General features: G+C 44.2%; 1 protein-coding gene and 1 pseudogene across 7 annotated transcripts in view; one reads left to right on the forward strand and one right to left on the reverse strand.

Annotated features, from left to right (window-relative positions):
- The window catches only part of SYN3 (synapsin III), a 548,186-nt gene that overhangs the window by 40,280 nt on the left and 482,466 nt on the right, over window positions 1–25,440 (forward strand). For 5 of the 7 annotated variants that reach the window (XM_074003894.1, XM_005567484.5, XM_005567485.5 and 2 more), the window contains exon 2: window positions 11,943–12,415. In XM_074003894.1, the coding sequence (XP_073859995.1) occupies window positions 12,105–12,415 (311 nt within the window). In that variant the 5' untranslated portion in view covers window positions 11,943–12,104. The remainder of the gene's footprint in view (window positions 1–11,942; window positions 12,416–25,440) is intronic. The other 2 variants (XM_015457272.4, XM_074003895.1) reach the window with 1 other exon arrangement.
- LOC102143619 (electron transfer flavoprotein regulatory factor 1-like) lies at window positions 1,979–3,299 on the reverse strand (annotated as a pseudogene).

Below are 25,440 nucleotides of genomic sequence, written 5' to 3' on the forward strand. Positions count from 1 at the left end.
CATCCTTTATGTTTCAGCCTAAAGATCACTCCTGAAAGAAGTAAAATTGTCTCTGTTTGCTGATGACATGATCTTAAATATAGAAAATCCTAAAGAGTCTACAAAAAAACCTGTTAGAACCAATAAACGAATTCAGTGAAGTTGCAGGGGACGAAATCAACATGCAAAAATCAGTAGCATTTTTTTACACTAACAACAAACTAACTGCTAAGGAACTTAAGAAATCAATTTCATTCACAATAGCACCAAAAAATGAAATGCTTAGGAGTAAATTTTACCAAGGAGGTGAAAGATCTTCATACTGGAAACTACAAAACATTGGTGAAAGAAATTGTAAGTGACACAAATAAATGGAAAGGTATCCCGTGTTCATGGATTGGAAGAATTATATGTCCGTACTACCCAAAATGATCTGCAGATTCAATGCAATCCCTATCAAAATTCCAATGTTACTTTTCATGGAAATAAAAAAAATCCTAAAATTTGTATAGAACCACAAAAGAATCTGAATAGTCAAAGCAATCTTGAGAAAAAAGAAGAAAGCTGGAGGCACTTGAAATCTATTACAAAGCTATAGTAATCAAAACAACATGGTACTGACAAGGACACAATGACTGATAGAACAGCAAAGAGATCCCAGAAATAAACTCACACACTCAATTGAAATAAACTCAATTGAAATTTGACTAAGGTGACTAAGGTGACAAGAACACGCAATGGAGACAAGACAGTCTCTTCATAAGTGATGTTGGGAAAATTGAATATCCATAGGCAGAGTGAAGTTGGACCCTTATCTCACATCATACAAAAAAAATCAACTCAAAATGGATAAAGACTTAAATATAATACCTGAAACTATAAAACTACTAAAAGAAAACAAAGGGGGAAAGTTCCATGACATTGGTCTGGGCAATTATTTCTTGGACATTGTCCAAGTGTTTCCAAAAGCACAGGCAACAAAAGCAAAAATAAACAAGTTGAATTGCATCAAACTAAAAACTTTCCGCACAGCAAAGCAGCAATAAATAAAGATGCAACCCAGAGACTGGGAGGAACATTTGCAAACCATACATCTGATAAGGGGCTAATATCCAAAATATATAAGGAATTCAAACAACTCTATAACAAGAAAACAAATAACCCAGTCAAAAAATGGGCAAGGAAACCAAATAGACATTTCTCAAAAGAAGACATACAAGTGGCTAACAGATACATAAAAAAATGCTCATTATTACTAATCATCAGGGAAAAGCAAATTAAAACCATAATGAGAACTCACCTCACACCTGGTAGAATGGCTATTATCAGAAAGATGTTAGATACAAGTGTTGGAGACAGCGTAAAGAAAAGGGAAAACTTGTGCACCATGGGTGGGAATGTAAATTTTTTTGTCTTTAGGATAAAATAATAGAATAACATTATTTACTTCCTTTTATCAAAGAAGTTAATTGATACGCAATACGAGACTTGGTTTCAGGCCCAAAGGTAGCAGCAGCAACATTAACAATGGAAATATGTGTGTAATGCCTGTCACCAGCAGGCTATTTCAAGCTCAGCAGTAATGACTCCATACATATTATTATTTCTATAACTACATTTAAATCATTACCAGGAACTGCTTGTTTTATAGTGAACCTTGAATATGTGCTGTTAATGTACCAAATTGGGGGAAAAAATAAGGGATTAATTTCAAAAGTTCAAAGAAACAAGTATGTAAGAAATTATTTTGCCTATTAAATGTTTAGTAAATGGCATTCTCTTGTCAGTAAAATGGAGAAATAAGCTAAAAATAATTGGCTAAGTCCTATTAAGTTATAGGATTAAATGTATTATATTTTCATTCAAAATTGGATGCTCATTAATTTATAATCGGTAGTATAGCTAAATTGCTATCTTTGTATAAAAATTGAGCATAAAGTTGCTGATAAATCTCTCAGTAAGAACAGAAGTTGAAACCTATTTAGTTCAGCAGGGCAGCTCAAGGATTTATTTACACAACATGTATATCTTCCCATTTTAAGTTAGAATTATTTTACAATATCTGGTACACATAAACAGCTGGCCCTGGTTGTCAGCTACATTAAAGTAGTAATGATCAATTAGTTTTGTTGGTATCTGAATAATAGCGTTGTTTCATAGCTTTGTATTTCCTAATGAAGTCTAAGGCTTCTAGCTTTCATTACCAATTCGCCCTGTGCAGTAAGTTCTTTGCTCTTCTCTGGATTCTTCATGTCTTTGTTTTCTTTTTTTTTTTTTTTGAGACGGAGTCTCGCTCTGTAGCCCGGGCTGGAGTGCAGTGGCCGGATCTCAGCTCACTGCAAGCTCCGCCTCCCGGGTTTACGCCATTCTCCTGCCTCAGCCTCCCGAGTAGCAGGCGCCCGCCACCGCGCCCGGCTAGTTTTTTGTATTTTTTAGTAGAGACGGGGTTTCACGGTGTTAGCCAGGATGGTCTCGATCTCCTGACCTCGTGATCCGCCCGTCTCGGCCTCCCAAAGTGCTGGGATTACAGGCTTGAGCCACCGCGCCCGGCTTATGTCTTTGTTTTCAAGGAAAATGTTCTTCAAACGCCTTTAAAAATCGCATGGTCCTTTTGGATAGTCTCGTCCAAGATACAGCAGATTTTTTTTTTTTTTTTTTTGAGACGGAGTCTCACTCTGTCGCCCAGGCTGGAGGGCAGTGGCCAGATCTCGGCTCACTGCAAGCTCCGCCTCCCGGGTTTACGCCATTCTCCTGCCTCAGCCTCCCGAGTAGCTGGGACTCCAGGCGCCCGCCACCTTGCCCGGCTAGTTTTTTGTATATTTTAGTAGAGACGGGGTTTCACCGTTTTAGCCAGGATGGTCTCGATCTCCTGACCTCGTGATCCGCCCGTCTCGGCCTCCCAAAGTGCTGGGATTACAGGCTTGAGCTACCGCGCCTGGCCTTTTTTTTTTTTTTTTTTTTTTTTTGAGAGAGCGTCTTGCTCTGCGCCCAGGCTGGAGTGCAGCGGCGCCATCTCAGCTCACTGCAACCTCCGCCTCCCGGGTTCACGCCACTCTCCTGCCTCAGCCTTCCGAGTAGCTCGGAGTACAGGCGCCCACCAGCAGGCCCGGCTAATTTTTTTTGTATTTTTAGTGGAGACAGGGTTTCATCAAGATACAGCAGATTTTTATAAAGATTTAATACTTCTCCTCTGAAAGAGTTGGCCATTTTCATTTATCATGTAAATTTTCCACCGTTATGCATAACGTACTTTGCCTCCAGACCCCAGGATCCCGGAAACGGAACAAAACTCCGCGGCGGCGGCACTCACGCACTTTCCGGCACGCCGGAGCCCGGAGCCGTAAAAGCCTCGACCGTTTCTATGACTCTGTCCGTGGACTGCGAAGCTGGCGTTTTTGAGACGGAGTTACGCTCTTCTTACCCAGGCTGGAGTGCAGTGGTGCGGTCTCAGCTCACTACAACCTCCGCCTCCTGGGTTCAAGCTATTCTCCTGCCTCAGCCTCCCGAGTCGCTGGGACTACAGGCACGTGCCACCACGCCTGGCTAATTTTATATTTTTAGTAGAGACGGAGTTTCTCCATGTTGGTCAGGCTGCTCTGGAACTCCGGCCCTCAGGTGATCCGCCCACCTCGGCCTCCTAAAGTGCTGGGATTACAGGCGTGAGCCACCCCGTAAAAAAAGTGCTGGGATTACAGGCGTGAGCCACCACGTCTGGCGGGAATGTAAATTAATATGGCCATTAGGGAAAATGGTATGGAAGGTCCTCAGAAAACTAAAAATAGAACTACCATGTGATCCAGCCATCCCACTTCCAGGTATGTATTCAAATAAATTGAAATCAATATATCAGAGATATCTGCACTTCCATATTCATTGCAGCATTATACCCAGTAGCAAAGATTTGGAACCAGACTAGGTGCCCATCATCAGATGAATGGATAAATTAAATGTGGTATATATACATGCCATGGAATACTATTCAGCCTTAAAAGGAGGGGGAAGCTAGGGCCCAGTGGCTTATGCCTGTAATCCCTGCACTTTGGGGTTCAAAGCAGGAGAATTGCTTGAGGCCAGGAGCTCGAGACCAGCCTAGGCAACATAGCACCCCCCCCCCCGAAATTCTTTTTTTTTTTTTTTTTTAAACTAGCTGGTTATCTTAGTACACATCTGTAGTCGCAGCTACCCTGGAGGCTGAGGTGGGAGGGTCATTTAATCATGGGAGGTTGAGGTTGCAGTGAGCTATGATCGCACCACTGCACTGCAGCCTGGGCAACAGAGTGATACCCTATCTCAAACACACAAAAAAAGGAGGGGAAAATTCTGTTACTTGCTACAACATGGGTGAACTTGAAGAACATTATGCTGCGTGAGATAAGCCAGGGACAAAAAGACAAATACCACATGATCTCACTTGTAAGTGGCATCTAAAACCATTAAACTCATAGAAGTTGAGAGTAGAATAGTGGTTGCCTAAGGCTGGAGAGGGGGCTGAATAGGGAAAGGGGACATGTCGGTCAGAGAGTACAAAGTTTCAGTTATGAGAGATGAGCTCTTGTGATCTTTTGCACAGAATAATGCGTTGTAAATAATGCATTGTAAATAATGCATTGTATATTTCAAAATTGCTAAAAGAGTAGATTTTAAATGTTTTTTTCCACAGAAAATGATAAGTATGTGAGATGATAGATTTGTTGATTAGCTTGACTTAATCATTCCACAATGTAAACATAGCAAAACATTACAGAAATATATATAATTATTGCTTGTCAATTTAAAGTGAAATTTTTAAAAGTAACCTTCTCAGAGAGGTCTTCCCTAACCATCCTCTCTGCAGAAGTCCTGCCCCAGGTGAATTTTGATGACCACACTCTGTGTATTCCTTATGTGCACTTACCCCAAACCATAAATGTTTGTTTGCATGTTCACGATTGGCCTTCCTTTGCCAGCCTATAAGTTCTACTGGGGCCCCTAGTGGGCAGCAGTTACCCGAGAAGCCTTTGACTAACATTGGAGTAGGTTAAAAGATTACAAGAGGTGATTGTTTTCAAAATCAGGGAATTCCTACCAATGAAAGGTTGACCAGAGTTCCTGAAGAAAGAATTGTTAAATAAACGCTGAAGATCCTGTCAACCCTAACATTTTGTTAACTTTTCTGTCTGGTATTTGAAAAATGTAAGAGGCTCAGTTCCAGTAATGATTCCGTAGCCTGTGTTGGACTAAACCTCTCACAGATGATAATGATGAACTTTGGACAAAATATTTCAAACGATTTGAGGTTGCTGGAGAAAAACAAAAAAATAGGATGTGGACAGGATTTGACCCTTGAGGGAAGGAAACCACACCCACTTAGTGAAATATACATTTAGGTGGCTCTTCCCAGGCCACTTGGCATGGAGCAGCTGGAACTAAAGTGGAGAACTGCAGCTTTGCTGGTTTGACAAATCAGTGGTCAGAGTATAAGCTTACAGAGTGGCTGGAAAATGAGGACATCGAAAGAGATGCCCCAGGTCCATGTGCCCACTAGGATCAACTGACGCTTCTGTTGAACCTTTGGTGGGTCTATCTGTCTCTCAGCCCACATCTGCTTTTCATTCCTGCCCACAGTTGTTGAGCATGGATGGAAGCACTGCCTAATAAACTTCCTGCTTGCAAGTGACCAAGGGACTGTCAGCTACCTGGGGAGTTGGACTTGAAAACAATCTAAGTAATATTTGCAGAGCATTACACCCAACAACCGCAAAATACGTGTTCTTTCCAAGTGCATCTGGAACATTCATCAAGATAGACTATATTGAACCATACAATTAATCTTTTTTTTTTTTTTTTTTTTTGAGACGGAGTCTCGCTCTGTCCCCTATCCTGGAGTGCAGTGGCGCACTGTTGGCTCACTGCAAGCTCTGCTTCTCAGGTTCACACCATTCTCCTGCCTCAGCCTCCCCAGTAACTGGGACTACAGGCACCCGCCACCATGCCTGGCTAATATTTTTGTATTTTTAGTAGACACGGGGCTTCACTGTGTTAGCCAGGGTGGTCTTGATCTCCTGACTTCGTGATCCGCCCTCTCAGCCTCCCAAAGTGCTAGGATTACAGGCGTGAGCCACCGGACCCGGCAAAATTAATCTTAATGAATGGCAAAGATTTAAAACCTTATAGACTATGTTCATGAATCACAAATGATTTATATTAAAAGCATTAACATGACAATAATTAAAAAGCACTGAAATCTGAAAATTAAATGCATGTTTTAGTAATACATGGGTCAGAAAATTATAAGGGATATACAGAATAATGTGAAATGAATGATAATGAAAATTCAACATGTGAGAATTTCTGGGAAGGAAGCACATTGCTTTAAATACTTTTATTGGTGGAAAAAAGGGTTTAAAATTAATGATCTGTGTTCCCAGCTCAAGACTCTAGAAAACAGAACAGCGAATTAAACTTAAACCAAAAGTAAGGAGAAGAAAGTAAGTAATAAAAAACAGAAATAAGTGAAATGGAAAACAAACAATGGAGAAGTTGAAAAGGCTGCAAGTTGGTGCCCTGAAAGAGTAATACAATTTATAAATTCTTAGCAACATGGATCAGTCAAAAAGAGAGAAAAAGCAAATTACCAATATCAGGAATATCAGGAGGAATCATAAGATCCTACAGAAAGGATATATTATGAACAACTTTATTGCCAGTAAGTATCACAACCAAGATGAAATGGACAAAATGCTCGAAATCCCATATTGTCAAAATTGAGATAAAAAGAAAAACAAAAGATGAATAGCTTTATAAAGGAGATTCAATTCATCATTAAAAACTTTCCCACAAAGAAAAACCAACCCCAGATGGTTTCACTGTTGAATTCTGCCAATAATTTAAGAAAAAACCCCACAATATTACACAGACTCTTTCAGAAAATAGAAAAGGAGGGACTATTTCCCAATCTATTTTGTGAGGTTAACATTACACTGATACCAAAACCTAGCAAAGACATTGCCAAAAAATAAAACTACAGACCAATGTTTTTGTCATGAACATAGACAAAAAAATAGCAAAATGTTAACAGATTGAATCCACCAGTATATAAAAAGGGTAATACACTATCATCAAGTGGGATTTATCCCAGGAATGCAAGTTTGGTTTAACATTTAAAAATCAATCAATGTAATTTACCACATTGTTAAGCAAATAAATGGTTGCAAAAACACATAATCCTCTCAATACATTTAGTAAATCACTTGGCAAATTCAACTCCCATTCATGATAAGAACTCTCATCCAAATAATAATAAAGGGAACTGCCTGAATCTAGTAATTTACCAAAAAACCTACAGTTAACACCACATTAATGGTGAGATACTGAGCGTTTTTCCCCCAAGATTAGGAACAAAGTAAGGTGTGTGTTTTCGTGATTTCTGTTCAATATTGGAGGCCCTAGCTAGGACAATCAGATAAGGGAAATTAGTAAAAGTCATTTAGATTGGAAAGAAAGAAGTAAAGATATCTCGCTTTGTAGATTACGTGATTATTTACGTAGAAAGTATTAAGGAATCTATAAACAACTAGTAGCAACAACACTTGAATTTAGCATGTCGATATATTGAAAATAATATTATACTGGCAGCAAACAAATGGAAAGTGAAACTTAGAAAACAGTGTCATTTTAAAAACATGCAAAAAACCCCCAAACAAAATAGGAATAAATTTAGCAAAGTGTATGCAAGATCTCTATATTGAAAATCACGAAAAACTTTCTGAATATAGTGGTCCACTGTGTTCATAAAGCAGAAAAACCAATATTGTTCAGTGACAATTCTGCTCAGTCTGTGCAATCTTGAACAATATTCCAACAGACTTTTTCATAAAAGTTGATTTTAAAATGCATATGAAAATAAGACCTAAGATACTTAAGACAATCTTAAGACAGAAAATTTAGGTGGGAGGACTCACTTTACCTGATTTTAAAACTTTCTGGAAAGCCATAGCAATCAATAAATATAAGAATAGATCAATGGAGTGTATTAAACAGTCCAGAAGTAGACCCACACATGTACAGCCAATTGGTGCCAACAAGGCCACCAAAGCAATTCAATGGGAGAAAAATACTTTCATAAATGGTGCTGGCAACCTGGATAAATGAACGGGGGTGAAAAGGAACTTCATACTCTACTTCATATCACTCAAAAATGAAGTTTAGATGGATCCCCGACCTCAATAGAAAAGGTAGAACTATAAAGCTTCTATAAGACGTTACAGAATGGTATGACTGTGATCTTGGGGTAGGCAGATTTTTTTTTCTATCGTTTTTTGAGATGGAGTTTCGCTCATGTCCAGGCTGGAGTGCAATGGCGCGACCCTGGCTCACTGCAACCTGCACCTCCTGGGTTCAAGTGATTCTCCTGTCTCAGCCTCCCAAGTAGCTGGGATTACAGGCATGCGCCACCATGCCTGGCTAATTTTGTATTTTTAGTAGAGATGGGTTTCGCCATGTTGGTCAGTCTGGTCTTAAACACCCGACCTCAGGTGATCCATCCACTTCAGCCTCCCAAAGTGCTGGGATTACAGGTGTGAGCCCCCACACCCGGCCTGGCAGAGATTTTTAAGAACAGATACAGGAACACCATAAATGAAAAATTTGATAAATTCGGTTTCATAAAAATAAAAGTTTCTGACCGGGCACAGTGACTCATGCCTGTAATCCCAGCACTTTGGGAGGCCGAGGTGGGCGGATCAACTGAGGTTGGGAGTTCGCAACCAGTCTGACCAACATGGAGAAACCCCATCTCTACTAAAAATACAAAAGTAGCCAGGTCTGGTGGTGCATGCCTGTAATGCCAGCTACTCGGGAGGCTGAGGCAGGAGAATCGCTTGAACCCAGGAGACAGAGTTTGTGGTGAGCTGAGATCGTGCCATTGCACTCCAGCCTGGGCAACAAGAGCAAAACTCCGTCTGAAACAAAAAAATAAAAATAAAAATAATAAAAATAAAAGTTTCTGTTTATCAAAACATCTGCAGATATGTATAATAGACTATATATGTATATATATTTATATTACATACATATATATATGTGTGTGTTTAGATACATATATATGAAAGAATATGTAAAGTATTCCCAATACCAGTGTGATCTCATCCTATGGTATGATTTTTTTTCTTATTGGGATGCTTTTATCTCAAATAATTCACTTTTTTAAGAGTTGTTTTATTCTGCCATACTTCTGCTCATGAAGGAAATGAAGTAGCAAGCCACAGAATGGTAGAAGATGTTTAGAATGTACGTGTCTGGCAAAGGACTTGTATCTAGAATATATAAAGAACTCCTACAAATCAAAAATAAAAAGATAAACAACTTGCCTTTTAGAAGTGGGCCAAAGATTTGAATAGATACTCCACAAAAGAAGATATGTCACTGGCCAGTAAACCTGTGAAACTTGTTCAGTCTCATTAAATATCAGACAAAATAAATTTAAAACACAATAAGGTACTGTGCTACACCCACTAGAACGGGTAAGATGAAAAAGACAACAACCAAATGTGAGAAAGGATGTGGAGGAACGGGAATTCTCAAATGGAGTGTGCAAAATCAAACAGCCACTATGGGAAACTTTTTGACAGTTTCTTATTAAGTTAGACATACACTTACCCCGTGACCCAACAAATTAACTCCTGGGTATTTCCTCAAAGAAAAGATCTACTTCTCAATCTGTCTATCCATCCATCCATTCATCATCTATCTATCTCCACAAAAAGACTTAAATAAAAATTTCTTGCAGCAATTTATTCATAATTCCTGAAAACTGGAAACATTTCAAATTTTCTTTTTCTTTTCTTTTTCTTTTCTCTCTCTCTCTTTTTTTTTTTTTTTTTTTTTTTTTGAGACAAAGTCTCACTCTGTCACCCAGGCTGGAGTGCAGTGGCGTAATTTTGGCTCACTGCAACCTCCACCTCCTGGGTACGAGCGATTCTCATGCCTCAGCCTCCCAAGTAGCTGGGCGTACAGGTGCACACCACCACACCCAGCCTTTTTTTTTTTTTTTTTTTAATTATTTTTATTTTTAGTAGAGAGGGGGTTTTGCCATGTTGGCCAGGCTGGTCTCAAACTCCTGGCTTCAGGTGATCTGCTGAAGCTTCCCAAAGTTCTGGGATTCCAGGTGTGAGCCACCATGCCTGACCTCAAATTTTCATCAACAGGAGAACAGAGTAGCAATTTGTGGTTTATCCATCCATTAGAATGATATTCAGCGATTTTAAAAATAGAATGACTGCTATACAACATATTGCATCTAAGAACCATTGAGGGAAGCAGTTATTAACAAAAGCATAATATATTTGATTACATTTATATGAAGCTCAAGAACAGATAAAATTAATAAATGGTGACATGCATCAGAAGAGTTTGCCTATTGGGGGTATGGATGGACTACAAGGGGCACAAAAGAACTTTCTGAGGTAATAGAAATATAATAAACATTATACCAGTATATATATTTATCAAAACTCAAAGAAGTATATACCTAAGAACTGTGCATTTCAATCTTAAGTAAATTTTACTACAATAAAAATACTGGCTGGGCACAGTGACTCACGCCTGTGATCCCAGCACTTTGGGAGGCCAAAGCAGGCAGATTACTTGAGGCCAGGAGTTTGAGACCAGCCTGGCCAACATGATGAAACCTCATCTCTACTAAAAATACAATAATTAGCTGGGTGTGGTGGTAGGTGCGTGTAATCCCAGCTACTTGGGAGGCTGAGGCAGGAGAATCTCTCGAATCTGGGAGGTAGAGGTTGCAGTGAACCAAGATCATGCCGCTGCACTCCAGCATGGGTGACAAAGTGAGACCCTGTTTCAAAAAAAAAAATGTATATAATAATCTTAACAAAAAATATAAAGTCTAATGGTTTAAATACTCATTGTTCTCAGTGGGATGTTTTGATCTCAAATGAACAGTGTGGGTTGTTTTTCACTTATGTTATTCTGTTTAGAAAAGCAATGGATGTGTATATTATCTGCTTCTGCTGACATAACAAAATACCATAGGCTGGGTGGGTTAAACAACAGATACTTATTTCTCACAGTTCTGGAGGCTGGGAAGTCCAAGGTCAGGGTGTCAGCTCTGCCTGGTTCTGGTGAGGGCCCTCTCCTAGTTTGCAGATGGCTGCCTTTTACCTTCGCTTTCACATAGTGCAGGGAAAGCAAGCTCTCTGGCATCCTTTCTTATAAGGGCTGTGCTTCCATTGCGTGGGGCACACCCTAATGACCCCACTAACCATAATTACCTCCCAAAGGGCTCAATTCCAAAGCATCATATTCAGCATTATCTTCAACATATAAGTTTGGTGAGGTGGGGGGCAGGCCAGTCCATAATAATAAGCATTCTAAAAAATTTGAAAAATATAAGTAAGTGGAAAGAAAAAGAAAAAAAGGCATGTACTTGGATTACCAAAATATAATCACTGTTAACACTTTGATTTCTTTTATTTCCAAAGTTTTGTTCTTTCAACTTGTACATCTTTGTAGTCATTTGGTTCCTATAATTTTGAATCATTATCTTTTAAATTTGTCATTAAAACATGAAATTGTTTCTGTTACCAAAATCCCTCCTTCAAGACACCTTTAAAAATAGCCACAAAAGGTTCATTGAGTAACTGTACTGTAGTTGACTTATTCGTTAAACTGTGGTTGAATGTTGAGATACTTCCCAGTATTTTGCTAGTGTAAATAACCTGTGATTAACATATTTGTGCATGAAGCTTTTTCTGTAACTTAGAATCTTTCTTTGCAATGTAATTCCAGAAAATGGAAACTGTAGGCTAAAAAGCTATCCTCCTAATACATGTAGCCAAATTCCTTTCCAGAAGGATGTCATAATTTACACTGCCACCTGCAGTGGGGCAGGAAAGTGCTGTATCTGTTTGCTTTTAAGGGGGTGGAGGTCGTTTCCACTTATGTATTTGTTGGCTTATTTCCAGCAGGTAAACAAAGGCAGCTAAAGCTGACTGCTGGTTGTGCAAAATCCCCCTGGCTCTTCTGGCGGAAGTCCTACCACTCCCTGTACCTGGCAGCAGCCTGTCCTCTGGGCCTCACCTACACACGTCCGGGTAGGAGCCAGTCATCTCCATCCATCCACAGCCATGAATTTCCTCCGGCGACGTCTCTCTGACAGCAGCTTCGTGACCAACCTGCCTAATGGCTATATGACGGACCTGCAGCGCCCAGATAGCTCCACCAGCTCACCTGCTTCCCCGGCCATGGAGAGGAGGCACCCCCAGCCCCTGGCTGCCTCCTTCTCCTCTCCAGGATCCAGCCTTTTTAGCTCCCTCTCCAGTGCCATGAAGCAGGCCCCTCAGGCCACCTCAGGACTGATGGAGCCTCCAGGTCCCTCCACGCCCATTGTTCAAAGACCCAGGATCCTGTTGGTGATCGATGATGCCCATACAGACTGGTAAGCAGGAATTTGCAAGTTCTACTGCCTTCTGGGGCAAGAGAGGAGTGGGGATTATCTCATCTCTTGGGGAAATAGAAGGGGAGTGCTATGAGAGGCTCAGGTGCTATCAGAGCCTGGCTGGAGAGAAGGAAACTAACATGTACCAAGTGGCTGCTGCATGCTAGGCCCACAGCACCTACTCAGTGCCACTTTCTCTTCTAACAGCTTTATATTTACGGGTCCACAGTCTCTCGCCTGCAAATCCCAAATCCAACACACTCTGGAAACTAGAAAATATTTTGCAATTCTTTTGGTAGCAAAGCCTAATCTGCAGGAAAGTGAGGCTGTAATTATACTAAGTGTGTTTGTTCATATGATTTGCTGCAAGCATCTGAATGTGTTTGATATGGAGCATAGTTCAGAGCCTGCTAGAAGTGTTGTATAAAATATGGTATATTCACCATATTACCTTCCTAAAAATGGAAAACTTTTAAAATCTGAAATACATCTGGTGGTACTTGCCAGATTAACCTGTCAGCCTCAGCTACCCTCCTTCCATAAAATGAGCTTATTATGAGGATAAAAGAAAGCAATACAAGTCCACAGTCCTTATCCCAGACCCTTGGGATCAGAGTGCCTGAGTGTACATCTCAGCTCTTCCAGATACTGGCAGTCTGGCTCCAGAGCCTGTCTTCTGAACACCAAAGGTGGGCAGAAGTGACCACTGCCAGCCTCTTCTCAGGCAGTGCCCCCTAGCTGGTAAGTTCCCCAGTGGCAGAGACCTGACACCTGTGTCAAGATCACTGTAGCAGTGATTCACCAGGTAGTTTACTGAGCACTGATTCGGTGCCAGGCATAGCTGAGATGCATGGGTATAGTGGGGAACAGGCTTCTGCTTATGTGGAGCTGCATTTGGAGAGTAAGTCTCTATCCCAGCTGTTAGGTACTCAGAGGTGATAAATGTTATCAGTCTAGCTGGAGACATAGAAATTGCAGTTCAGGCCGGGTGCGGTGGCTCACGCCTGTAATCCCAGCATTTTAGGAGGCCGAGGCGGGCGGATCATGAGGTCAGGAGATCGAGACCATCCTGGCTAACATGGTGAAACCCCGTCTCTACTAAAAATACAAAAAATTAGCCAGGCATGGTGGTGGGCGCTTGTAGTCCCAGCTACTGGGGAGGCTGAGGCAGGAGAATGGTGTGAACCCAGGAGGCAGAGCTTGCAGTGAGCCGAGATTGCGCCACTGCACTCCAGCCCGGGAGACAGCGAGACTCTGTCTCAAAAAAAAGAAATTGCAGATCAGGGGGTAAGCCCAAACATGGAGATGGAAGCATTGCATCCAGAGCAGAGGAATACATGGATGGGAACCAGAAATGTCTGACAGTGGACACGTGCATGGCCTTTGGGATGGAGAACAGGGTTGCATGTGCATGTCTCCAAAGGTGACCACGTAGTAGGTGTATTAGTCTGTTCTCATACTGCCTAAAGAACTGCCTGAGACTGGGTAATTAATAAAGGAAAGTGGTTTAATTGACTCACAGTTCCACATGGCTGGGGAGGCCTCACGAAACTTACAATCATAGTGGAAGGCACCTCTTCACAGGGTGGCAGAAGAGAGAATGAATGAGTGCCAAGCGAAGGGGGAAGCCCCTTATGAAATGATCAGCTCTTGTGAGAACTCACTCACTGCCATGAGAACACCAACATGGGGGTAACCACTCCCGGGATTCAAATTACCTCCCTCTGGATCCCTCCCATCACACATGGGGATTATGGGAACTACAATTCAAGATGAAATTTGGGTGGGTACACAGCCAAACCATATCATTCCACCCCGGCCACTCCCAAATCTCACATTTCAAAACGCAATCATGCCTTCCTAACAGTTCCCCAAAGTCTTATTCCAGCATTAACCCAAAAGTCCAAGTCCAAAATCTCACCTGAGACAAGGCAAATCCCTTCCTCTTAGAAGCCTGTAAAATCAAAAGCAAGTTAGTTACTTCCTAGATCCAGTGGAGGTATAGGCATTGGGTAAATAAACGCATTCCAAATGGGAGAAATTGGCCAAATCAAAGGGGCTACAGGCCCCATGCAAATCTGAAATCTAGTGAGGCAGTAATTAAATCCTAAAGCTCTGAAATAATCTCCATTGACTCCATGTCTCACATCCACGTAATACTGACACAAGAGGTGGGCTCCCTCGACCTTGGATAGTTCCATCCCTATAGCTTTGCAGGGTACAGCTCCCACTCCCAGCTGCTTTCACAGGCTGGCATTGCGTGTCTTTTCCAGGCTCACAGTGTGAGCTGTCAGTGGATCTACGATTCTGGGGTCTGGAGTACAGTGGCCCTCTTCTCACAGCTCCACTAGGCAGTGCCCTAGTAGGGACTCTGTGTGAGGGCTCCAACCCCACATTTCCCTTCCCCACTGCCCTACCAGAGGTTCTCAATGAGGGCCCCACCGCTGCAGCAAACTTCTGGCTGGACACTCAAGTGTTTCCATATATCCTCTGAAATCTAGGCAGAGGTTCCCAAACCTGAGTACTTGATTTCTATGCATCTGCAGGGCCAGCACCACGTGGAAGCTGCCAAGGCTTGGGGCTTGTACCCTCTGAAGCAACAGCCTCAGCTGTACCTTGACCTCTTTTAGCCAAGCTGAAGTGGCTGGGACATAGGCACCAAGTCTTGAGACTGCACACAGGAGCGGGGGCCCTGGACCCAGCTCATGAAACCATTCTTCCCTCCTAGACCTTCTGGCATGTGATTGGAGGGGCTGCCTGCAAGGTCTCTGACACGCCCTAGAGACATTTTCCCCATTGTCTTGGTGAGAAACATTTGGCTCCTTGTTACTTCTGCAAATTTCTGCAGTGGGCTTGAATTTCTTCCCAGCAAATGGATTTTTCTTTTCTATCACATTGTCAGGCTGCAGGTTTTTCAAACTTTATGCTCTGCTTCCTCTTGAATGTTTTGCTGCTTAGAAATTTCTTCTGCCAGATACCCTAAATCATCTCTCTCAAGTTCAAAGTTCCACAGATCTCTAGGGCAGGGGCAAAATGCTGCCAGTCTCTTTGCATAGCAAGAGCTACCTTTACTCCAGTTCCCAACAAGTTTTTCATCTCCATCTGAGACCACCTCAACCTGGACTTCATTATCCATATCACTATCAGAATTTTGGTCAAAACCATTCAACAAGTCTCTAGGAAGTTTCAAACTTTCCCATGTCTGCCTGTCTTCTGAGCCCTTCAAGCCTCTAGAAAGTTCCAAACTTTCCCATATTTTCCTGTCTTCTTCTGAGCCCTCCAAACTGTTCCAGCCTCTACCTGTCATCCAGTTCCAAAGTCAGTTACACATTTTTGGGTATCTTTACAGAAGCATCCCACTCTCTGGGGTACCAATTTGCTTTATTAGTCCATTCTCACACTGCTATAAATAACTACCTGAGAGTGGGTAATTTATAAAGGAAAACAGGTTTAATTGACTCACAGTTCCACATGGCTGGGGAGGCCTCAGGAAACTTACGATCATGGTAGAAGCCACCTCTTCACAGGGCAGCAGGAGAGAGAATGAATGAGCGCCAAGTGAAGGGGAAAGCCCCTTATAAAACCATCAGCTCTTGTGGGAACTCATTGTCACAAGAGCAGCAGCTTGGGGGTAACTGCCGCCATGATTCAGTTACCTCCCACTGAGTCCCTCCTGCAACACATGGAGATTATGGGAACTACAATTTAAGATGAGATTTGGGTGGGTACACAGTCAAACTGTATCAGTAGGTACCAAGTAGCATGTATTAACTGAATAAATGAATGTATCCCATTCATTAAATGTGCCAGATGCTCTGTTAGTCCAATGTGTATGTATATACGCACATTCACTCCTTGAGACATTAACAGGTTGGGAATGATTAAACCTATGCCTCGCTATTTATAGTTTTGTGTTTTTGGGTTTTTTTTGAGATGGAGTCTCGCTCTGTTGTCCAGGCTGGAGTGCAGTTTCACGATCTCAGCTTACTGCAACCTCCACCTCCCGGGTTCAAGTGATTCTCCTGCCTCAGCCTCCCGACTAGCTGGGACTACAGGCAGCCACCGCCACGCCCGGGTAATTTTTTTGTATTTTTAGTAGAGACGAGGTTTCACCATGTTAGCCAGGAGGGTCTTGATCTCCTGACCTCGTGATCCGCCCACCTCGGCCTCCCAAAGTGCTGGGATTACATGCGTGAGCCACTGCACCTGGTGCTCTTTATAGTTTTTAATGCATACTCTATATAAAGTCAACATTAAAGTATGTTCAGCAGATTCAGACGTCAGTCTCCACTTTCCTGCTCAGAAATTGCTTCTTCTTAACTGGAGTGGTCGTGTGAATCACCTGTGTTCCAATCCCATGTGAATCATCTTAGGTGTTGCTGCTTGCTTAAGGGCATTTATCATGAAACTTTGTTTGTCTCTGCTTATGTGTTTATGTAAAGCATCACTATTAGGCTCTGAGCTTAGGGGTTGATATCTGCCGGGGTGTTGCTTTTAGGCCCTCTGCCCTGAACAATGCCTATCTGCTTGGTAGTCAGAATGCCTACATGGCCCTTGAAGTTTTCTATCTCTCTTGAACCCAACATTTGACTTTGATTTTGAGTGTTCTTTGCTGGCTGTGTTATCCCTGGCTCAGCTGTTTGTCAGGGAAGTTACATCTTTGCGTGGAGGTTGATCTTAATAAATGGCAGTACGGTGCAGTGGTTAAGAATACAGACATCAGAGCTAGGCTATCTGGGTTCAAATTCCATCTCTACTCAGAAGTAACTATATAACCTTTGTAAGTTACTGCACCTAAATGGGAATAATGATAGTACCTATGTCGTAGAGTTAATATATGTAAGTGGAGTTAAGATCTGAGTTAGTGTAACAGTGCATAGGATGTGCCTGGTAGACAGTAAGTACTGCATAAGTGTGTATTATTATTGCAGACTATCATGATCCTTCCTGTGCAACATTAATCATCTTAACAGTAGCCCCTTGTAGGCATGCCTGTTTAATTTCTTCATGCCAAATATGCTGGGCAGTCAGGATTAGGATTTATCCCATTGTACTATTTATTTAACCCGTTCGTCTGTTGGTTACTCTTCCCGTGAGTCCTAGGTGATAAAGTTGGGTCTTATTAATCTCTGTCCCTCCAGTGTCCATGTGGTGTATAGTAGGGTAGGGAAATAGTGAATGAGGTTGAAATGCAATGAATGGCCTCCGCCATAACATTTAAATTTTGATTTTGCTGTTCAGTCTGTTTAATCCATAGGAAGGACCAGTGAGTGAATTTTAGGCTATGTGCATGGCGGGGGACACAGCTTTGGTCAGAGGAATTTTTCCCAATGTATTTCAATCATACGTCCTATGCCCACACTTTAATTAGGACTTGACAATCTTAGGTTTATGGTGTTCTTGCCCCTCAGTGGGTGAAAAAGGGGAGAAGAAACTAAGATTCATTAACTCACCTGGCAGCTGGCTCTGCAATTATTAGACGTTTGTGACAGAGACTTCCTACTGCCAACATACCAGCTTCCCCTACAGAACTCCATCCTAGATTTTTCATGAACTTGTTAACCTCTCTGAATCTCAATACCTTCCTGGCTTTCTCCAAATTGATGCTGGCTGCCTTAGAGTCTCAGTCCTGCCCTGAAGAATCCTGGAAAAATGCCTGTCCCCTGCCACCAGGAGCGGCCAGCAGGTGGCGGGGCAGCTCCGCATTGCCTGGGCGGTTCTGCAGAGCCTCTGGGTCAGCCCCCTCTCTAGCCCCTCGTGCACTGTGTGAGTGGTCTCCCAGGGGAGGAAGTGGTTAAAGGGATGAAGCCAGCTCACAGGCCCCCTTCTTTCCCCTTTCAGATGATAATGAGCAGGAGAGGTCTGGACAGACAGTGAGCCCATCCCCACCCCAACAGGAACGATGATGCTGCTGCCCCTTTTTCTACCCTTCTCATCTCTTCTCAGGAAGACAGACATTTCTCTGTCTTCCCATTCCTGGTCCAGGGCCTTCCAGTAGAATCAGGTTTCGTTGTGGACAGGTCGGGGAGTTGCAGGATACCACTGTCCCCCACCTGATGTGTCCAGCTTGTGGACTCTGAGCCAGCCTGGGTCCCCTGAGGACGATCCAAAACCTGGCCAGTGACCTGGAGAAAGACTTTTCATCTTCAGGAGAAATAGAGGGTCACAAAGCCATCTTTGCTGGGAGAACTCATGGCCAGGCATTTAAAGATACTCTCTCCTGTTGGGGGTGTCTGAGGAGACGAGCCTGGTTAAGCTAGCCCGGCTCCGGGTAGGTCTGAACTAAAGGTGATACTCTTCTCTGGGATGGTGGGGGACAGTCAGCAGTTTGTTTGTTTGTTTGTTTGTTTGTTTTTAAATGAGATGGGGTTTCACTGTGTTGCCTAGGCTTGTCTTGAACTCCTGGGCTGAAGCGATCCTCCCACCTTGGCCTCCCAAAGTGCTGGGATTACAGGTGTGAACCACCGTGCCCGGCCTGATCTGTCGGTTTTGAGAACCACAAGGGAAAGGAGAATTATAATTAATTGATGTCAAACTCAGTTCTCTTCAGCCCCGCTGCCACTCCACTGCTTCTCTTGCCTAGAATTTTCCAGCAGCTTCACTGGTCTGAAGCCTCCCATCTTGAGTTCACCTCCTGGTTACCTTCCATGTGACCACCCGAGGGTCGTCTTTCTGAAACACAAATCTGACCAGTTTCACTTTGCTTCTGCCTGCCCCCTCCCCATGCATCTCCTTTTATTAATATAATCCTGTGGTGGGGGAATCGTTGCCCTCAAAGTCAAAGTCATAAGCATGCCTGCCCTGCCCTCCCTCTAGTTCTGCCTCCAGCTCTGCTTCCTGTGCTATTACTGTTTGTTTTTATTTTGTTTTATGTTTGTTTTTTAGAGACAGAGTCTCACTGTGTTGCCTAGGCTGGAGTGCAGTGGTGCAATCTTGGCTCACTGCAACCTCCGCCTCCGGGGTTCAAGCGATTCTTGTGCCCCAGCCTCCTGGGTATCTGGGATTACAGGCACGGGCCACCACACCCAGCTAATTTTTGTATTTTTAGTAGAGATGGGGTTTTACCGTGTTGGCCAGGTTGATCTCGAACTCCTGACCTCAAGTGATCTGCCTGCCTTGGCCTCCCAGAGTGCTGGGATTATGGATGTGAGCCACCGTGCCTGGCCCTGTGCTGTTTATTCTGCAGGAAGAGTAAACAGCTTGTAGTTCTCAAACACACCTTTTCGCCTTAGTACATTCTGTTCCCTGTTACCTGGAATACCCTTCCCTATCTTGTACACCTGGCCAGTTTCCATTCATGTTTGAAATCCTGCTCAGGTGTCCCCTCTTCTGAGAAGTCTTCCTTGACGCCCCCCACCCTGCAGTGTTAATATTGACCTCCCTCGAGTAACTTAAAACATACTTCCTTATGCTGTGGGCACACATACCACACTGTATCTGTATTATTATTATTATTATTATTTTTATTATTTTTTGAGATGAAGTCTCGCTCTGTCGCCCAGGTTGGAGTGCAGTGGCGTGATCTCTGCCCACTGCAAGCTCTGTCTCCCAGGTTCACACCATCCTCCTGCCTCACCCTCTGGAGTAGCTGGGACTACACATGCCCACCACCACACCTGGCTAATTTTTTGTGTTTTTAGTAGAGACGAGATTTCACCGTGTTAGCTAGGATGGTCTCGATCTCCTGACCTCGTGATTCACCCGCCTCGACCTCCCAAAGTGCTGGGATTATAGGCGTGAGCCACTGCCCCCGGCCTGTATCTGTATTATAATCATCTCTTCTGCAAGAACAAGGCCTGTCTCTTACTCTTCTTAATATTCCTGGAGCTCAACACACAGTAACTGTTCAGTTATCATACGTCATTGCCCTACCCTCGTCCAAGCAGGATAACTTGTCCTGTGCATAATGGAGTCTGAAACTCACCTCACCTTAGGGATCAGTAACACAGAACACACGGTGGAAGAATTTCTATTTTTATTCACCTCTGTATAAAATCTTGACTCTTTACTTACCAGGATGCCAGAGTCATTGTAAGGCTGCTATTTGAAATTGTTTTTAAAAAGGGGGATGGAGGGACTTTTTTTTTTTTAAACTATTCTTATAGAATGTACCAGAACCCCAGGTTTGATTTTCAAAATCAAAACCTTTAACATGACCCAAAAAATAAAAAAGACAGGTGGAGCTGGTGTACCTCCCCGCCCTCAGTTTATCCTACAAGGTCTCTGGAGCCTGGATAGAATGGGGAGGAGGGGTGTTGGGGGAGCGGTGGATAGAAGCTCTTCCTCCCCAGCTCACTGCAGTCCTGCCTGGGTGGCCTCTGGAGCCCTGGCTCTCCCGTCCTCTTACTCTGCTGGTAGCCTTTTTCTCAGAATATCTGCTATTCCATTTCCACAATGATCTATTGTTATCTTTGCTTTTATTGCCCACCCTTCCCAATGGTTTCTTTTTTCTTTTATTTGTTGGGTAAGAAATAAAAAGGGTGTCCTTGGTTTGAAACCCTCCGAAACCCTCCCCAGCTACCATCCATCTGGTGGAGGAATATCAGACTACACTTTCCTACTAAACAAGGATTAATGATGCCCATTGTTAAGCACCTTGTGCATTTCTAGATATTCCAAGAGTTATTACGCTGTATGGTCATCACCTGTGTGCCCTTCAGCACTACCTGCCCACCCACTTCTACATGGTGTCTATTTGCCCATGCCTAGAACAGGGCAGATAATAGGTACGTAGGAAATGCCTGTTGACTGAATGAGGAATTTGGGAGGTGGTGTGTTACTGGCAATGACAAGGTTGGGGGTGTGACAGTGAAACTGAGGAATGACATTGGTGGCATTCTTAAAATTCTCTTTTTCCCTCTCACCTTGACTCAGTCCAGCCGAAAGTCACATTGGCTGTTGCGGGAGCATTTACACTGTGGAAATTGGCAAATGCTAGAAAGCAGGGCTTTTTGTTCCCCCATCCAGAGAACTGGTTGTTAAGCATTTGCCAATGAGCAGGAGTTGACTATCGGCTCATTTAAAGGTGAGGGGGGCAGAGCATAGAGAAACCATGCACCTGCTCAAGGAGACAGAAGGGGGGCTGGGCTGGAACTTGAACTGGGCTAACTTCGTGAAAGGAATTTCTGATGGTGCCACTCTCCTGCTGACCACTGCTACTGCTTCAGTGTGTGGCACAAGATAGATGCTGAAGAGTGTTGGTCGAATGACTGAACAAGCACATGAATGACAGAGCTCTTTGAGGATGGGGTCATGTGTGCATCATCATCTTTTGGCAAGCATCTGTGCACTTCCCCTGACCAGGGGTTCAATGGCTTTCACAGATTCTCTAATTTAGCCCTCCCAATAACTGTGTGGGGCCCTAATACTATTCTCATTGTATACGTAAGGAAGACTGAGGCTCTGAGTCCAAAATCAAAGCAAATGCCAGTAACATCTGTGATCTGGCTCAGGCCCATCCAAAGGACCAGCCTGGGCACCGCAGTTCTTATGCCACTCCCTGATCTCTCCCACCTGAAGCTCAGCCCCTCCTGTACTGCTCCTGAGGACAGTGGCCTTGGGGAGCAGGACCCTGGGGCCTCACACCCCGGCACACACCCAGCATCTGAGAGCAGTGTTAGGCAATGGGTGGCAGCACTCCATGTTACAGTGCAAAGCCAAGCACAGGATTCCGGTGACCTCACCCTCAGAGGAAGGCGCCCCACCTCTAGCCAGGCGGCCCCGCCCTGCTGGAGCCCTCCGGGAGGCCAGAGCATTAAGGGTGTCCAGGGAAAAGGGAATTCCTTTAGCCATACACATACTTACGAGTTCAGGTTTGCAAATTGGACCTTCTACAGAAATTGTCCTTGGATGTGCATAGAATATTTTCCTCTTTTTAAAGCACCAAGGGATCTCAGGCAAGATCTTTTCTGTTCTTTCCCCTTTGTTTAGATAGTAAAGATGTGATTTCCTAACACACATCAGACATATTCCTGAGAGTTAAATGGGAAAGAAGATAATACTCAAGAGAACTCTAGGCAGGTGGTAGCATGGGCTTGAAGTCCCAGCTCTGCCACTCACTATCTCTGTGATCTTGGCCAAGATACTGTACCTTTCGGCACCTCAGTTTCTTTGTCTGTAAAGTGGGATCACAATGCCATCATCTTCCCTATACCACTAACTTCGCAGGGATGTTATGAGTGTCCAGTGAGAATGCTGAGTTCCTCTCCTCCACGGCCATTTTTCAATGTAGGTGTGAGTGACTTTGTTTGGTCCATATTGGACCAGCTCTGACTCAAAGTTAGAGTTTATGCCTTTCCTATGCAACCCCTGACTCTCAGAGCCTAGCACAGTGCCTGGCTAGGATAGATGGATGGGAGGCCGGGATAGATGGATGATTTAAGGAATGAATGGATACTCTTGCCAAATGCTGTTACTATTAAAGGGAAAGTTCAGGATTAAGGATGCCCTGGAAGAGAGCCTTAGAAAATATTCAGTTGCCCTGGAATTCAAGGAAAGCACCTGATACTTGTATGTTATTTACAAAGCTTCCCCTCCTTCTGGTGCAGCTGGTAACTCAGAGGCCAGCATTTCCTTTAGGAAAAAAAAAAAAAAAAAGGGCCAGGCGCGGTGGCTTATGCCTGTAATCTCAGCACTTTGGGAGGCCAAGGCAGACGGATCACAAGGTCAGGAGATCGAGACCATCCTGGCCAACATGGTGAAACCTTGTCTCTACTAAAAAACAAAAATTAACTGAGCGTGGTGGTGCATGCCTGCGATCCCAGCTATTCAGGAGGCTGAGGCAGGAGAATCGCTTGAACCAGGGAGTCAGAGGCTGCAGTGAGCCAAGATAGTGCCACTGCACTCCATCCTGGCGGCAGAGGGAGACTCCATCTCAGGAAAAAAAAAAAAAAAAAAAAAGCAGCTTCAGGCTGCTTTGACCAAAGGCATGAGGACTGCAGGGCATCTTGGCCTGTCCCTGTAAGGACTGTATTGGGCTTGATCAGCCCTGTGATGATCAGGACATTCTGCATCCACCTGTGCCACCTGGAGGAAGGATAGGGGGGTGGACTCAGAGCTGGCACCACCAGCAGTGGCTTAGGGGTAGGGTTGTCAGATTTAGCAAATAAAAATACAAGACACCCAGTTAATAGATAGACAATGAATGAGTCTAAGTATATCCCATGCAATATTTGGGATAGCCTTATACTACAAAATGATGTATTGTTCATTGGAAATTTGGATTGGATGGAAAATTTGGATGTCCTGGATTTTATCTGGCCTCTCTGCTTATGGAGGGCAGCAATAAGAGACACTGCTGGCTCTGCTACCATGGGGTCAGTGAGAGGTTGGCCTTAGAGCTGCTTTGTTTTCTGGCTGGAAGAGCCAAACCAGATCTCCCTATTGACCCCATTCTCAGAGAGTAGCTTTCCTTGCCTGTGACGAGGACTGTCTGTCACCAGCAAGGAGGGAGGGAGCAAAGCTGAAGGGACAGTCCAGAGCCAGACGGTCTGGGTACTGTGGGCTCTGGTCCCTGTTTTCCTTCTCAGTTATGTGACCTTGGGCAAATGCAACCTCCGAACCTCACATTCCTCAGCAGGAAGGCAGGGTCATGGAATATCTTCCTGGAAGGGTAACTGGAAAGATTAGAGATAATGACATGGGTGGAGCTGGTACATGGCTTAGGCTGTCCTAAGAGGCCCTGAAATGGTAACTGTTATTAACAATTAATTGCAATTACTAATTGCTTGTGAATATAATCATTGTGGAAGCCAGGGGGAAGGAAGCCACTTGGCCTGCCTCTCAGCTCAGCTGGATGTGCTGGAGGGCCGTCTTCCAGAAGCCCTAGAGGAGGGTGTCAAGATCCTGGCAGGCTGGCAGTCCCTTCGCTGGGAGGATGAGGTGCTGACTCCAAGTCAGTCCCCTCCTCCTAGAGTTGGTTGAGAGGCTTAGAGTGGAGACACACAACTCTCTGTTGAAGACACTTGGCTCTGAGGAACGAAATCCTTGTGCCTCTCTCCACCGCTTCCCCTACCCCTAAGGCTCTCCTTGAACAAGGGCAGGCCCTGCCTGTTTGCGTGGGGAAATGAAGGAGTTTCTGGGATGGCTGGAGGGGCTGGGGGTGGAGATAGGAAGGGCCTAATGAAGGGAGTTTTGTCACTTTCTGCTTGCTTCATTCCATGACTCAAACACACCACCCAACACCACCTGGAGGGGCTCTGAACTTCATTCCTCTCCCTCTGGGCACCCACGCTGCACCCCCTGCCCCTCCCTACCCCCTCGCCGTCCTGGCCCTGGTGTCTGGGGGAGGGAGGGGTCCTGGGCATTCCTCAGCAGCCTACCCCGTCGCCTGGAGACGGCTCCGTTTTCCCAGGCCCGGCCCCTTTTATCAGGGAGACAATGTGCACACAGTGAGGGCCTTGTGCGGCACCCAAGCCCCGAGCCCTTTGACTTGAGGAATTTTTCAAGTGCTGACCCCTCTCCGTGAGGTCTACACGCCGTCCAATCCAGCGGCCTGGTGCCTCTGCTGCTTCCTACCCAGCTCTTTTGGGGAGGAGGGGGGGGAACAGTGAAGAGTTGTTACCCCCGTCCTAGTGGAGTCTTGCGGGAGAGCTTCACCCTCGGAAATAGGAGCTAGAAAATCTGGAGGAAATGTCTTTGAGCAGAAGAGAGTGTGGGGAGAAATCTGATGGGTGCTGTTTCTTCCTAAATTTCTCTCTTCTTGGCTGCCTTTCTAAAGAACTCTGCAGATGCTGTGGGGTCTTGAGGCTGGTACTGAGGGATCACCTTCTCTGGCCTCTGTTTCTCCTATGTTAAACAGTGAGGATGGACTAAGAGCATGGCCCCCAAAAGACTTTCCATCACAATGACATTCAGATTCCCAGGCACCATCTACACCCTCTGTGTTGGATACAGTTCTTTGCACGAAAAAGAAATAGACTTTGGGACGGGCGTGGTGGCTCACGCCTGTAATCCCAACACTTTGGGAGGCCGAGGCGGGTGAATCACAAAGTCAGGAGTTCAAGACCAGCCTAGCCAACATGGTG

Source organism: Macaca fascicularis, chromosome 10 (assembly GCF_037993035.2).
Source record: "Macaca fascicularis isolate 582-1 chromosome 10, T2T-MFA8v1.1".
NCBI classification, from domain to species: domain Eukaryota; kingdom Metazoa; phylum Chordata; class Mammalia; order Primates; family Cercopithecidae; genus Macaca; species Macaca fascicularis.